The sequence below is a fragment of the Palaemon carinicauda genome, chromosome 35, assembly GCF_036898095.1.
Source record: "Palaemon carinicauda isolate YSFRI2023 chromosome 35, ASM3689809v2, whole genome shotgun sequence".
Classification (NCBI taxonomy): domain Eukaryota; kingdom Metazoa; phylum Arthropoda; class Malacostraca; order Decapoda; family Palaemonidae; genus Palaemon; species Palaemon carinicauda.
The window spans coordinates 36,950,300-36,966,378 of record NC_090759.1 but is presented as its reverse complement, the minus strand read 5'-3'; the positions used below and the strand labels follow the sequence as shown (position 1 = coordinate 36,966,378).

The 16,079-nt window shown below is 36.0% G+C and overlaps 1 protein-coding gene across 4 annotated transcripts in view; it reads left to right on the top strand.

The window, feature by feature from the left end:
* Positions 1-16,079, top strand: part of LOC137627692 (leucine-rich PPR motif-containing protein, mitochondrial-like) — a 180,239-nt gene that overhangs the window by 15,373 nt on the left and 148,787 nt on the right. The window contains exons 2-3 of one of the 4 annotated variants that reach the window (XM_068358904.1): positions 8,915-9,051; positions 13,861-14,177. In XM_068358904.1, coding sequence (XP_068215005.1) covers positions 8,915-9,051; positions 13,861-14,177 — 454 coding nt within the window. Of the gene's footprint in view, positions 1-8,751; positions 9,052-9,248; positions 9,269-13,860; positions 14,178-16,079 lie in introns of those variants that run through there. The other 3 variants (XM_068358905.1, XM_068358906.1, XM_068358907.1) reach the window with 3 other exon arrangements.

The following is a 16,079-nucleotide window of genomic DNA, read 5'->3' as shown; positions in this document are numbered from 1 at the left end:
TAATATATATATATATATATATATATATATATTATAATCTATATATATATATATATATATATATACATATATATATATATATATATATACATATATATATATATATATATATATATATATATATATATATATATATGTATATTTATATATATACATTTTTCTATATTTATGTATAAGGAGTTTGCATAACTGCTCAGAATACATATGGAAGAAAACTGGATATCAATATACTAGTATAGTTTTTTTACAAGGAAAAAAGGAAGTCACTTCAAAGAAAATAAAGCAATTTTCTCGTAGTATCCTTAAGGTAACATAGCGCTGCAATTGAAGAATTCAAGTTGCAACTGACTGACAAACAATATAATTCGGTTGACAGCCCATTGCCCTAAAGCTGAATTTCGTGTGTCATTTAATTGTATAGCATGAAGTAGCACATCAAAGAAAAGTTGACATTATTTTTGGTGGGGGTTGGGGAGGTGGGGGTGCAGGAGGGTTCCTGGCCTAGGGAAGGAAACGGGGGGGGGGGGGGGGGATCTAATGCCTGCTGAGGGCCGAGGCAGCCGAGTCTAGTGTTTAGGTTTAAATCCCCTTCATGAATGTACGAAGCAAGAGACAGGGACTTGCCTTACCAAGCAGGACAAAGCCCTCGAGACTGACCATATATCATATCAGTGCCCAAACCCCCTTTGTACCCAAGATAGGACCGTGAAGGGCCAAGTAATGGCTGCTGATGACTCAGCAGGTAGACCTATAAGCTCCCCCTAAGCTAGGACCAGGGAGGATCAAGTAATGGTAGCTAAGGACTCGACTTCGCAGGTAGACCTATAGGCTCCCACAAACTCCCCATCCTTAGCTCACAAGGAAGGTTAGGGTACAGACGCTAAAGGAACAAACGAATTTGAGTGGTACTCGAACCCCAGTCTGGCGATCTCCAGCCAGAGACGTTACTATTAAAGCCAGTTACCAGTTGAGTCATTCTCCATTCACGTGATAGAAACATGAGAGTTTTGGACTCTCTTACGCCCTTCTTCTAATGAAGAAACACCTACGCTTCTTAAATCCGTCCCTGCCAGCTGTGATGTTTTGAGAATCTATTTACTTGTCATACTGGCATCCGGTTGATACTCGAGGCGTTCTGCACTGAGCTTTGTTTAGATTTAATGTTCTTCTAGCTTTGTTACTCGAGGCGTTCTGCACTGACCTTTGTTCATATTTAATGTTCCTCTAGCTTTGTTACTTGAGGCGTTCTGCACTGAGCTTTGTTTAGATTTAATGTTCTTCTAGCTTTGTTACTCGAGGCGTTCTGCACTGACCTTTGTTCATATTTAATGTTCCTCTAGCTTTGTTACTTGAGGCATTCTGCACTGAGCTTTGTTTAGATTTAATGTTCTTCTAGCTTTGTTACTCGAGGCGTTCTGCACTGACCTTTGTTCATATTTAATGTTCCTCTAGCTTTGTTACTTGAGGCGTTCTGCACTGAGCTTTGTTTAGATTTAATGTTCTTCTAGCTTTGTTACTCGAGGCGTTCTGCACTGAGCTTTGTTTAGATTTAATGTTCTTCTAGCTTTGTTACTCGAGGCGTTCTGCACTGAGCTTTGTTTAGATTTAATGTTCTTCTAGCTTTGTTACTCGAGGCGTTCTGCACTGACCTTTGTTTAGATTTAATGTTCTTCTAGCTTTGTTACTCGAGGCGTTCTGCACTGACCTTTGTTCATATTTAATGTTCCTCTAGCTTTGTTACTCGAGGCGTTCTGCACTGAGCTTTGTTTAGATTTAATGTTTTTCTAGCTTTGTTACTCGAGGCGTTCTGCACTGAGCTTTGTTTAGATTTAATGTTCTTCTAGCTTTGTTACTCGAGGCGTTCTGCACTGAGCTTTGTTTAGATTTAATGTTCTTCTAGCTTTGTTACTCGAGGCGTTCTGCACTGAGCTTTGTTTAGATTTAATGTTCTTCTAGCTTTGTTACTCGAGGCGTTCTGCACTGAGCTTTGTTTAGATTTAATGTTCTTCTAGCTTTGTTACTCGAGGCGTTCTGCACTGAGCTTTGTTTAGATTTAATGTTCTTCTAGCTTTGTTACTCGAGGCGTTCTGCACTGAGCTTTGTTTAGATTTAATGTTCTTCTAGCTTTGTTACTCGAGGCGTTCTGCACTGACCTTTGTTCATATTTAATGTTCCTCTAGCTTTGTTACTCGAGGCGTTCTGCACTGAGCTTTGTTTAGATTTAATGTTTTTCTAGCTTTGTTACTCGAGGCGTTCTGCACTGACCTTTGTTCATATTTAATGTTCTTCTAGCTTTGTTACTCGAGGCGTTCTGCACTGAGCTTTGTTTAGATTTAATGTTCTTCTAGCTTTGTTACTCGAGGCGTTCTGCACTGAGCTTTGTTTAGATTTAATGTTCTTCTAGCTTTGTTACTCGAGGCGTTCTGCACTGAGCTTTGTTTAGATTTAATGTTCTTCTAGCTTTGTTACTCGAGGCATTCTGCACTGAGCTTTGTTTAGATTTAATGTTCTTCTAGCTTTGTTACTCGAGGCGTTCTGCACTGACCTTTGTTCATATTTAATGTTCCTCTAGCTTTGTTACTTGAGGCATTCTGCACTGAGCTTTGTTTAGAATTAATGTTCTTCTAGCTTTGTTACTCGAGACGTTCTGCACTGAGCTTTGTTTGGATTTAATGTTCTTCTAGCTTTGTTACTGGAGGCATTCTGCTCTGAGCTTTGTTCAGATTTAATGTTACTCTAGCTTTGTTACTCGAGGGGTTCTGCACTGAGCTTTGTTTGGATTTAATGTTCTTCTAGCTTTGTTACTCGAGGCATTCTGCTCTGAACTTTGTTTAGAATTAATGTTCTTCTAGCTTTGTTACTCGAGGCGTTCTGTACTTAGCTTTGTTTAGATTTAATGTTTTTCTAGCTTTGTTACTCGAGGCGTTCTGTACTTAGCTTTGTTTAGATTTAATGTTCTTCTAGCTTTGTTACTCGAGGCGTTCTGCTCTGAACTTTGTTTGGATTTAATGTTCTTCTAGCTTTTTTACTCGAGGCGTTCTGCACTGACCTTTGTTTGGATTTAATGTTCTTCTAGCTTTGTTACTCGAGGCATTCTGCTCTGAACTTTGTTTGGATTTAATGTTCTTCTAGCTTTGTTACTCGAGGCGTTCTGCACTGACCTTTGTTTGGATTTAATGTTCTTCTAGCTTTGTTACTCGAGGCATTCTGCTCTGAACTTTGTTTGGATTTAATGTTCTTCTAGCTTTGTTACTCGAGGCGTTCTGCTCTGAACTTTGTTTGGATTTAATGTTCTTCTAGCTTTGTTACTCGAGGCGTTCTGCACTGAGCTTTGTTTGGATTTAATGTTCTTCTAGCTTTGTTACTCGAGACGTTCTGCACTGAGCTTTGTTTGGATTTAATGTTCTTCTAGCTTTGTTACTCGAGGCATTCTGCGCTGAGCTTTTAGATTTAATGTTCTTCTAGCTTTGTTACTTGAGGCATTCTGCACTGACCTTTGTTCATATTTAATGTTCCTCTAGCTTTGTTACTCGAGGCGTTCTGCACTGAGCTCTGTTTAGATTTAATGTTATTCTAGCTTTGTTACTCGAGGCATTCTGTTCTGAGCTTTGTTTGGATTTAATGTTATTCTAGCTTTGTTACTCGAGGCGTTCTGCACTGAGCTCTGTTTAGATTTAATGTTATTCTAGCTTTGTTACTCGAGGCATTCTGTTCTGAGCTTTGTTTGGATTTAATGTTCTTCTAGCTTTGTTACTCGAGGCGTTCTGCACTGAGCTCTGTTTAGATTTAATGTTATTCTAGCTTTGTTACTCGAGGCATTCTGTTCTGAGCTTTGTTTAGATTTAATGTTCTTCTAGCTTTGTTACTCGAGGCGTTCTGCACTGAGCTCTGTTTAGATTTAATGTTATTCTAGCTTTGTTACTCGAGGCATTCTGTTCTGAGCTTTGTTTGGATTTAATGTTATTCTAGCTTTGTTACTCGAGGCGTTCTGCACTGAGCTCTGTTTAGATTTAATGTTATTCTAGCTTTGTTACTCGAGGCATTCTGTTCTGAGCTTTGTTTGGATTTAATGTTATTCTAGCTTTGTTACTCGAGGCATTCTGTTCTGAGCTTTGTTTGGATTTAATGTTCCTCTAGCTTTGTTACTTGAGGCATTCTGCACTGAGCTTTGTTTAGAATTAATGTTCTTCTAGCTTTGTTACTCGAGGCGTTCTGCACTGAGCTTTGTTTAGATTTAATGTTATTCTAGCTTTGTTACTCGAGGCGTTCTGCACTGAGCTCTGTTTAGATTTAATGTTATTCTAGCTTTGTTACTCGAGGCATTCTGTTCTGAGCTTTGTTTGGATTTAATGTTATTCTAGCTTTGTTACTCGAGGCATTCTGTTCTGAGCTTTGTTTGGATTTAATGTTATTCTAGCTTTGTTACTCGAGGCATTCTGTTCTGAGCTTTGTTTGGATTTAATGTTATTCTAGCTTTGTTACTCGAGGCATTCTGTTCTGAGCTTTGTTTGGATTTAATGTTCTTCTAGCTTTGTTACTCGAGGCATTCTGTTCTGAGCTTTGTTTGGATTTAATGTTATTCTAGCTTTGTTACTCGAGGCATTCTGTTCTGAGCTTTGTTTGGATTTAATGTTATTCTAGCTTTGTTACTCGAGGCATTCTGTTCTGAGCTTTGTTTGGATTTAATGTTCCTCTAGCTTTGTTACTCGAGGCATTCTGTTCTGAGCTTTGTTTGGATTTAATGTTATTCTAGCTTTGTTACTCGAGGCGTTCTGCACTGAGCTCTGTTTAGATTTAATGTTATTCTAGCTTTGTTACTCGAGGCATTCTGTTCTGAGCTTTGTTTGGATTTAATGTTATTCTAGCTTTGTTACTCGAGGCATTCTGCTCTGAGCTTTGTTTAGATTTAATGTTCTTCTAGCTTTGTTACTCGAGGCGTTCTGCACTGAGCTCTGTTTAGATTTAATGTTATTCTAGCTTTGTTACTCGAGGCATTCTGTTCTGAGCTTTGTTTGGATTTAATGTTATTCTAGCTTTGTTACTCGAGGCATTCTGTTCTGAGCTTTGTTTGGATTTAATGTTCTTCTAGCTTTATTACTCGAGGCATTCTGCTCTGAGCTTTGTTTGGATTTAATAATAATCTTACCATTCTATGTTGATCTTCGTTGAGGTTATCTTTTACGTACAAACCTGCAATTTACCTTAATGATTTACTTGATAACATAATTTATAATTCTTTATAAAATTATATAGTAATAGAGGTTATAACTTACTTTATAACCATGATGGGTTATGATTGTCATGATAATACGTTGTGATTAAAGTTCTGTATTACGAAGATAAAGATATTATGAAGACAATAAAGTTAATAATGCTAATGATTTATGGTTAAAGTAATGCTATATAAGTGATTACAGCTTTAATGACCAAATGAAAATCAAACATTCTTGGTAAAATCAATTAAGTATTCGTCATGATTCTCTTCAATTCATTTATAAGATCAAATCTGATTCCTTCAACTTGTGTTAATTGTCTCACTTCCATTAATGATAATGCTAAACTCATTAGAGTAGTTGATTTGTTATAAGTGTGTAACCTGTCATTTATAACTCCCCTTAATGAGATTTCATTTTTAATTCATGGTTTATATACTGATTTAACTAATTTAATAACTTAATTACACGGTTCATAGTGTGTGTTTTGCCAGTAAATTTAATTTTGAAAGCCTCGTTCTTGCTATTTTCCCTGTTGGAGCCCCTGGGCTTATAGCATCCTGCTTTTCCAACTAGGGTTGTAGCTTAGCAAGTAATAATAATAATAATAATAATAATAATAATAATAATAATAATAATAATAATAATAATAATAATAATAATAATAATAATAATAATAATAATAATAATAATAATAAATTCTCAACACAATATCCGGATTTATCTTAGGCCATATTTTGTAAATACTTCGTATGTCACTCTGTTATTATTATTATTATTATTATTATTATTATTATTATTATTATTATTACAAGCTAACCTATGAGCCTAGTTGAAAAAACAGGATGCTATGAGCCCAAAGGCTCTAACAGTGAAAAATAGCCAAGTGAGGAAAGGAAACAATGAAAACATAAACTAAAAGAAAAGTAAAAAATAATAAAAAAAAAACTCTAAAAAAAGTTACAAACATTTAATTAAACCTTTCATATATAAATTATAAAAACAAAAAAAATCAAGAGGATGAAAAACAAAATAGTCAACAATTTTTTATTAATTTTATTGATATCCAATCATCTTTCGGGATCACCTCAAGTATATTTGACAAATTAACATGCCATACATAACCAGTAGCTTTCAATTAATATTACTAAAACCAAGCTCAAATATGTGTCAAATTTTTATTAGAAAAATTATTCTTACCTGTCTTTCTTATCTCTCACATTGTAACATTCCTCTGACTTTTATCAATAATAGTTTTTATTACTTGGAAAAAATACTAATGTAAGTATTTTACCTTTTGTCAGGTCATTTAAAATATCTCTTGAGAAAACGTTTCACTTTGCCCTCACCACAAATATTTAATAATACTGCACATTCCTTTATAACTAAATTACATATCGGTATCAAGAGTACAATCTATAAATTCCCTTCTATTGTCTCCCCAATTCTTCAATTCTTATTTATTTTAGCTTAATAGAGTCTAAGGGTTCACGTTAAGCCTATAAGAGATTAGGGATCCCCTGCTGAACAGGTTAGGAAAAGCGGCTCTTAAAGTAAAGTACAAATCCAATTTCAGCCTTATCAAACATTAGGAATATTACCCGTGCTGCGATGAAGTAGACTTAATCTATCAAAGCCAACCACTATAGTTCTTCGTTTGATTTCCTCTTCTTAGGCATCTATTGCATAAAATGATTTATTTATATTCTAAGACAAAGTAACGCGTTTATCATACGTATATAATCCAATTTCTGACATGGTGCCGTAGAAACACTTTTATAAAGAAGAGTCAGCCATAGATTTGAACGTTTTCTTTGAAAGAGGCTAGTTTTCTGTTGTCATTTAATATATGGGTAACTTTATAATAACCACACTCTATGTGTAGGAGAGTGAAGGCAGTGCTATTGAGCTCCTTTTTATCTCTTGGAGAGCATTTAGATATCAGTATCTTCTTCTTGCAGTGAAATAGGCTTTGATTTGGTCATTATCCAATATATTTCCATCTGATACGGGATACCCTTTCTTCCATAAAAATATTACAGCATGGATTTTTTTTTCTCCAAAATAGAATTAAATATGTAAAAACGCTAGAGTTGTTGTGATTTTAATGTTTTAATGAAAGCAATTAAGAGAAAAAAGAATAGATGAATCTCATGCTATAACTTTTTAAGATATCTGTTTAGAAGTACAGCTATCACGAAACTACACAAAGATAGTGAGAAAATAGCAATTGAGAAAAGAGTTAGACAGGGAGATCATATATCTCCTAATCTATTCACATTGTGCTAATAGAAATTTTTAAGAATTCAGACCGGGAAACTAAAGGAGTTAATATTAATTGGTGCAGATCCGAGAGTGCTTCTGAGTATGCGCATATATATATATATATATATATATATATATATATATATATATATATATATAAAATATATGATGATGATTTATCCTCTTCATAATCTAAGAATCTCTGAAATTTGAAAATTTTCGCCTTCTCATCTTTATTTTCAGAATTATTAATCTCTTCAGAATATGATTTCAATATAATTAATTATGATATTTGTAGAAGCTCATTTATAAAAGGAATTGTAAGCTTAAGTTGACGAATAATCACTTGATAAAGACAGTTTTGTCGAAAAAACGATGTAGTGAATATATGAAGAAAAGGAATCTTTTATTAAACCAAAGGCTTACATATACTAATAGAGGTAGTAACTCTGATAATTCGCATATTTCCGATATTTGCAGAACTACATGAGCGTAAATCTTTTGTTGTGGTGTAATTTTATTTTCAATACATGTTCTTCTATATATAAAAACCCTACAATTGAGAGAGAGAGAGAGAGAGAGAGAGAGAGGAGAGAGAGAGAGAGAGAGAGAGAGAGAGAGAGAGAGAGAGAGAGAGAGAGAGAGAGAGAGAGAGAGAGAGAGAGCACCACGCAACTCATTTTTGAGAGAGAGAGAGAGGAGAGAGAGAGAGAGAGAGAGAGAGGAGAGAGAGAGAGAGAGAGAGAGAGAGAGAGAGAGAGAGAGAGAGAGAGAGAGAGACCACTCATAAGGTTTTATAATTAATTTTCATTGCGATCTGGTTTTATAGTTATTCTTTTATTAACTAGGTCCCTAGAGTACTAATTTACAATCAGTGGAAGATGATGATTTGTTTATATTATGGGTAGTAAAACTATATGCTTGATTTTTAATACTTAGGACTACGCCTATTCTAGCTTATTTTTACATAAATTTTCAGTGCTGAAGCCATTGTATTGTTTGAAAAATATTTGGATAGACGTAAAATAAATTTCATTATAGTAATTGTATCTTTGATGTTTTATTAAAATGGATATTGGAAGAAGAAGAAGATTTGTTTATATTATGGGTAGTAAAACTATATGCTTGATTTTTAATATTTAGGACTACACCTATTCTAGCTTATTTTCACCCAAATTTTCTGTGTTAAACACACTGTATTCATAGAAAATATTTGGATAGACTTAAGATAAATTTTATTATGATAATTGTATCTTTGATGTTTTATTCAAATGGATATTGGTTACGGCATGTTGACTGTCGGAGTACTTTTGGAAGTACTTCATCAAAGTGTAAGGTCGCTTAAATAACACAGTGTTCTGCCGCATATTCACCGACTTCGTAACCCAATATCTGTGCAATTTGTTAGTTTCGTAAACCATATCTTCATTTTATAGATGGCCAGCCGAATTCAACTTTATAAATTTGCTCTGCGAACTTTGAGAGTTGCCAGGAAATACGTCCCTCCTGCCCTGTCCAGTCGAGGACCCCAGGAATGTGTTTGTCATCTTGTAGGACACAGGCCTTCGTATTGGTGAGTCCCGTAGAACCCTTAAACCTATTATCCTAAGGGGAATAAACTAAATGGAAAATTTTAGCAGTATACATATAGGTTCAGAAGAGTTATGGGTAGATTTTTATATTAAAACAGTACCTATTACGGCTTTCAAAAACAAGTATGTGTTGTAATTATGGATTTTTAAGGACCCCAGGAATGTGTGTCTTCTTGTAAGACACAGACCTTCGTATTGGTGAGTCCTATAAACCTAATATCCGATGGGGAATAAACTAAATGGGAAGGTAGGAAAATTATAACATTATCCATGAAATTACAGAAGAGTTGTGGGTTATATTAAAATAAGTCTTGTATGTATGATAACGGCCACCTGTATGTATCATTACGGCCAACTTAGAATATGGCAGTGTAAGGGGGCGTCGTAGACCCAGTTAGGTCAGTAAGTAAGGATGAGGCTCGTAGGTTAAGTTAGGGGGGAAAGTTTATGATATTTGATGTCCATTTTTAATCCACGCGGTAGGAACTGGCCGTTGATATACAAAGGCTCTTTAAACAATATCTTTTACGGCTTTTAAAAACTGAGTATAAGTGTAATTGTAGGTGTTTTGAACGTGTTTGATAATGATTTCTGGTGGAAAGCCATGATTTTTAACTTATGGTTGGTCAACTACCGACTAATAGTAATTAATCCCGTAAAGTTTTTCTAGTCTACAGGGTATCATTTCAAACAGAAAATATATGTTTTCTGTAGAAAACCGCAAACAAACAGAATAACCAGTTCGACTAACTTCAAGTAGCTGAAGTAGTTGTTGTTGTTGCGGTTGAAATGAAGGTGAAAACCGGTCAAGTCATGTTATTTACTATTGAAAAACTTATATTTTCTGTTAAAATGTTCGTATATAATGGCTCTTGTTCCACTATGGGTTTGATTCGCTTACCAGAAAGCAAACCATCAAGCTCGTATGTACTGGCAAGCGGTAATGTTGAGCTGCGCATGCTAACATTAGCATCACTAAATATAATGGTTCTTGTTCTGTCTCTGGCTTGCTTCCCTAACATTTGCAAATTACGCTAACATATATATATTTCTGAAACTATTCATTTTCGATAGGAACGAGTGTCATTTTTGAAGAGAACGGACCTTTTTCTATGGAGTAGGCTAAAGTAGTTTTTTTTACCTAGGTTACATTACCTTGTAATAAACTACAAGAGAACCATCAATCCCAATCAAAATGCTGTTTTTTGTTTGCTATGACTTATGGACGCATATAAAATTTGACTTTTCATCCCATTTTCTATAGAGTTGTTCGTGCAGTATTCATCGTACTACTGTACAAATACCTCCATAATTGATTGTCAATGATTTAATGGTTTTTGCTGTGCCGTATGCTCGCTTCGCTCATGATTAAACATTACCTTAATGCCCCTATGTTCTGGCAAACGGACCATGTTTCGCTATGCGCGTTAACCCCTTGAGATAGTATTTTGGCACTAATTATTGTCCAGCGATTCATAGCTATTGGTTTAAACGAAAGTACTGATGTATTGAAATATGCTGATTAAAATTGTTTTGAGAAAATTGTGTTAATGTAAAATAAAACAAGAGTGATGCTCTGCATGCTGCAGTCCTCTCTTAACTGGGATGCATCCTAGCTAACCTAACCTAACTATACCCATGGAAATGGGACCTATCCTGACCTGGGAGCTTATCTCCCCCCCCCCAGTAGCCGTATATTATGTAACCAATATTTCTTATGTAGACAGATATGCCTAGCTTCTCTTGTACGGTTTACATAACTTCGATGCAGATATGCTACCAAAGCTAGGTGTTGCTTTGAGTACTTTGTAGCAGGGTGGGTACATCATATAGTCTATGTAATAGTAGGGTTGATATGGTAGGATAGTTTAGGGTTATTTATGGTAAGTTAGGTGAGGTAAAGGTGAGAAAAGTTAAGCTAGGATATTTTTATTTAGTTGATTAACTGTGACCTAACGTAATACAAATGTTTTGGTTTTGGATAGGATAGGTTTGGACAAGTTTGGTTAGGTTAGGAAAATTATAAGGAACATTTTAACTTTAAACCAACTTCCTACAGATGCTATGTTGCTTCAATAATACAGTATATGTTATGTCATTTTATGTAATGTTGTAACTCCTAGGTTTATGAGTACAGGTACTAAATCAGAATAATAGCATTAAAGGTCACATTGGTATAGGAGCATTGTATTGTTCTGTTAGCAAAAATATCCCTCCGTATTTAATTTTTTTTTGTAGAAAAGTACTAACAAGACTAGCATGTGATGCACAGAAAACAATCACACAGTACCTGTACACAACTCACGCAGGATTCACAAGATTTTTTACAATTTTGTTTCTCCCATGCTTGCAACCGCCTTTCTGTGCTCAGACCTTAATACTTTTCCTCTCTCAGCAGTAATCGTACCGTCATCACCTAATGATATCGTGCAAGTGTCTTTGGCAGTGTTTCTTTGTAAAGTTGTGGTCAGATGTTCTTTATAGAATTTTATTTTATATTCTTCACGTCAAGTTCAATACAGTATCTTGACAAGGGCCCCCAAGATAATCAAAAAAGAAGGAACGAAGGAGTTGATATCGTGAGAGTTGAAAAAAGAAATTGTCGAGAAGTGTGATCAAGGTGTGCATGTGGCAGACCTGGCAAAAATGTACAATTGTAAAATGTCAAAAATTTGTATGATTCTCAAAAAAGAGGAAGAAATTCAAGTAATTGAAGCTGTGAAACGGGTGCTTACATTGACGAAACAACGGCCACATGTTCTAGATAAAGTCGAGAACTTGCTTCTCATAAGGGTCAATTAGAAGCAGTTAGCAGGAGATACGATAACTGAGAAAGATATTTTTGAAATAGCAAAGTTATTGTTTGCTAACCGTATGAAAAATGAGCCAGGTACTTCAGCAGGCCAAGAAAATGAAACTTTCAAAGCGAGCTATGGCTGATTTTAAAACTTGCAGAGAAGAACAGGCATGCTAGTGTTGTATGACATGGCGAGGCTGCGGTCTCCAATGTCATGGCAGCAGAGGCATTAGTGTCTAAATCTAAAAGGTTTGTAGATTCCGAGTCTTACAAGCCGCAGCAAGTCAGTCTGTTATGGAAGATGCCCTGGAAGACTTACATTTTTGCAATGCGAAAGCAATTCCGATTATAAGCCCATGAATATAATGCCAGTAAGGATTGCAAAATCAAACCTCTCCAGGTGTATCACTTGGGGAATCCACAAGTCTTTAAAAGTACAAGGTGCAGAAGAAGCAACTTAATGTCATTTCGAGGTGAAATAACAAGGCTCTAGTGACCAGTATTTTCTTTGTGGAATTGGTCTATGAGGTTTTTTGGTCATGAGGTTAAGTAGTACATTATGAACATCATCATCCCACTCCAAACCTTGTTGCGTATGGTCAATGCTCCTGCCCTTTACCCAGACTTTGAAGACAACCTTATGGACAGGTTCAAATGAAATATAAAAAGACCAAGTTCTTGATCAAAAAAACTCTCAAACCATTGATTGGCAATTCATGTCATATTTAAAAAACTGTACATGAAAGCAATGTTCTAGTGATGTTTTGAGGACATAGAAGAAACATTTCTCACCCTCCGAGAGTTTTAGAAATAACATTTCTACATTGTCTGTTGCCTCAAAATGATCGATAAAGACTGGGAACGGGTCACCAAGAGAACCCTCAATTCTGCAGGGAGGAAACTGTGGCTTGAATATTATACAGAACACAAATTTAAGGTATTCAAACCCTTTCAGGAGGATTTGAGGATGAAATAGTATCCTTGGGCAAGACAATGGAGTTGGAGGTGGACAGGGACGACATTAGCGATCTGCTTGAGGAATATAGTGAGTTACATAAAGAGCAGCAACAAGAGGTAGTGGAGGAGAGAGTATCTGAGGAGATGGAGGAGGGAGAGAGTGACAGACCTCTCGTTTTGAGTAAAATAAGGGAAATGTTAAAAATGTAGGAATACTTGAAACATTTTATAGAAACAAATCACCCACATAAGACTTCGTTGAAGTAGATCTGTCACATATAAACTATGAAGTCAGACTTATGTCAGCATGTTCAAAATCAAAGTATTTGTTGCAAGTATGAACTTCTGAAGTTCCACTGAATCAATTGCTTGATTAGGAAGATCATTTCACAATCTGGTCACAGTTTGAATAACTGTGTAGTGGTGAGGCTTAGATAAAGAAGGCAAGACTATTAGAAATAACTGCACACCTATTACTATGTAGAGGATGGTAATGTCTTGGAAGATCTCAATGCAAAGGATGGTCAGAATTACGAAAACTCTTACACAACGTGCATGAAGAACTAACTTAACGACAGTGCCAGAGATTAATACCCAGATTAGGAATAGAATGTTAGTACTTTGGAAGTTTTTGCCCAATGAATTAAGATGAGAGTCAGTAGCTGAAGACCAGGAAGTATGAAAATACTGGAAACAAGGTAGAATGAATGAATTAAAACATTTCTTCAGAATAGATTGAGAACCAAAAATCTTAAAAACACTTTTTCAATAAGCCAATTTTTTGTACAATTGAAGAAAAAACAGACAATGTATTTCTCAAAAGTAAGTTTTCAATCAGGACAAAAGGTTTATACAGTGCTATATGCATTGAAACAAAGGATGTTTGTATAATTTACCTGAAAATGAATAAGATGACAGAGATTGAACCTTGATTTTTATTAATTTTAAGTGCATGTTTTAATCTTTTGATAGTAAATTAATTGTGAAATATTTACTAAAATTCAGAAGAGATGATAACATAGCTTTTATTTTTCAGGAGCAATGATTTACGAAGACATGTTTATACTGCTGTACCAAATGAAACTTTGGGATCTCACGCAAATGAAACTTTGGAAGGCAACTCGGAAGTTTGTCAAACATTATCGATGCTGCAGATGAAAAAAGATAGGTTGGGGCCTTTAAATATTGCCGATATAAAAACTGGTATCGAGAAGTTAAAGTCACAAGAAGTAGAACTGAGTGGCGATGAATTTTTCCAACTTCTTCAGATGACCATTAAAGCTGTAGAAATTGAATATCGAAACTGTTCTGATGTTGTTCTGCAGTTGTTAGAATTGTACAGGAATGGTAAAGGTAGGTGTTAACTTAAATACTACTTGGTACATGACTAAATTTTAATGGGTGTGATGTTGCTGTTAAAGCCAATTGTAATGTAAGATTGAACAACAAACTTGTGTTTGAGGAGACTGTCTGATTTTTTACACAATTTATGTTTAATGAATTGATATACTGTATAGTAATGTAATGAAAAAAAAATATCCTAAGTTCAAGTTAGCTATGCCTGAAAAAAGTGTCTTTGGGAATATAAACTATTTGTCTAGGTAGAACGGCCATTGATTCTTTAATTATGTACAGTACAGTAGTTATAATTACTGACAGCTGGTGCAGTAAAGTCCAGCCCACATGTCAGTTGGCAAGACTAACACTTTTGACATCAGCTACAAGCAGTAAACACTCTCGCTTGCTGCCTCAATAATAATTTTTCTCCTTAAAGAGTGTGTGTTTACCAGTTGAAATCTGTGAAATATGATTGTGCCCACATAGATAACTCCAGGTATGTATTAGTTAGGGAAAAATACAAATTATCTCCGAATTTGTCACTTTTGTTTATTTCTCCAAGATTACTTGGTGGTATTGATGAGTGACAATGACACTGTAATGTCCTACATCTGGAAATGGGGAGATGATTTCGCCCTACCTAAGTCAGTTAGCAGTAAGGATCCTGTAGTGGACAGAAGCCAGTTCGATCTCTTTTTCAGCCCAAGTCATCTCAGGGAGAAAGATCTTTGTAGCAGATCATTTGAGCAGGAGAACTCAGATCATAGGTGGTGAATGGTCTTCGAGTCCTCAGACAGCAACAAAATTAATAGCTTTGTGGAGTTCCCTGACTGTAGACCTGTTTGCTGCTTATCTTAATGCAAAGTCTACTACTCACTGGTACCAGATCCTGCAGGAGCGTTCGAGAATACATTCTAGCACCATTGGGATGGCCTCGGCGCCAATACTTTTCTGTCATTCAGCCTGCTAAGAAAGGTTCTCAACAGAATAAGGGTACAATTTATTCTATACCTGGTCGTAACATTGATAGCCCCGTTGTGGGCATATCGAGAGTAGTATGCGGATCTACTTCCTCTTCTTGTAGAGATGAGAGAACTCCTACACATTCCATATCATCTGCTTCAATCCCAGGTCAGGATTTTCCACTGTGCTGTGGATTCCCTATGTCTTCATGCTTGGAGGTTATCCATCATCTCCTCTCTAAGAAAGGTTTTTCTCTAGAGACTGCCCAACAGATGTCTGGATACCTCTGAAAATCCTTGATTACAGTCTACCAGGTAAAGTGGGCTGTTTTCTGTGGTTGGTGTCATTCAAGGGATATCTCTCCTTGATTCTTTTATTCCGATAATTGCGGACTTCCTTTTCACCTTCATGGGAGAAAATCTACTCCATATCTATGGTAGAAGGCTATTGCTCAGCTTTAAGCTTAGTCTTTAGACTTTACAGGGTAGACGGAGCTTTGAGAAGTCCTGCCCTCGAGTCGAAGTCAGCCTTTGTCCTGGAATGTGGTTAAAGTTCTAGGTTCCTTGAACAGGGCACCCTACGAGCCTGTGAGCTGTGTGTATGATAGGATCCTTACCTTGAAGACAGCGTTCCTTCTCACCTTGGCATCAGTCTAACAATTAAGTGAACTGCATGGGCCTTCATTTGACATCACCCATTCAAGGGCTTGGAGGGAGGTCTCACTAAGCTTCGTCCCTGAATTATTGCAAAAACTCCAAATCCGTCCTTGTCAGATTTTAGATTTACATCTATTATTGTTTCTAGGCTTCTGATGGGTAACCTAGGATCCTGATCAACTCCTGCTGTGTCCTATTAGGGCGTTGAGGGGCTACTTGAAGCGTACTAGGCCAACCAGGTCTCGGCTACACTACCTCTCCGTAAACACAAGGAAAAATAAGAAGAGCAACCAAAAGC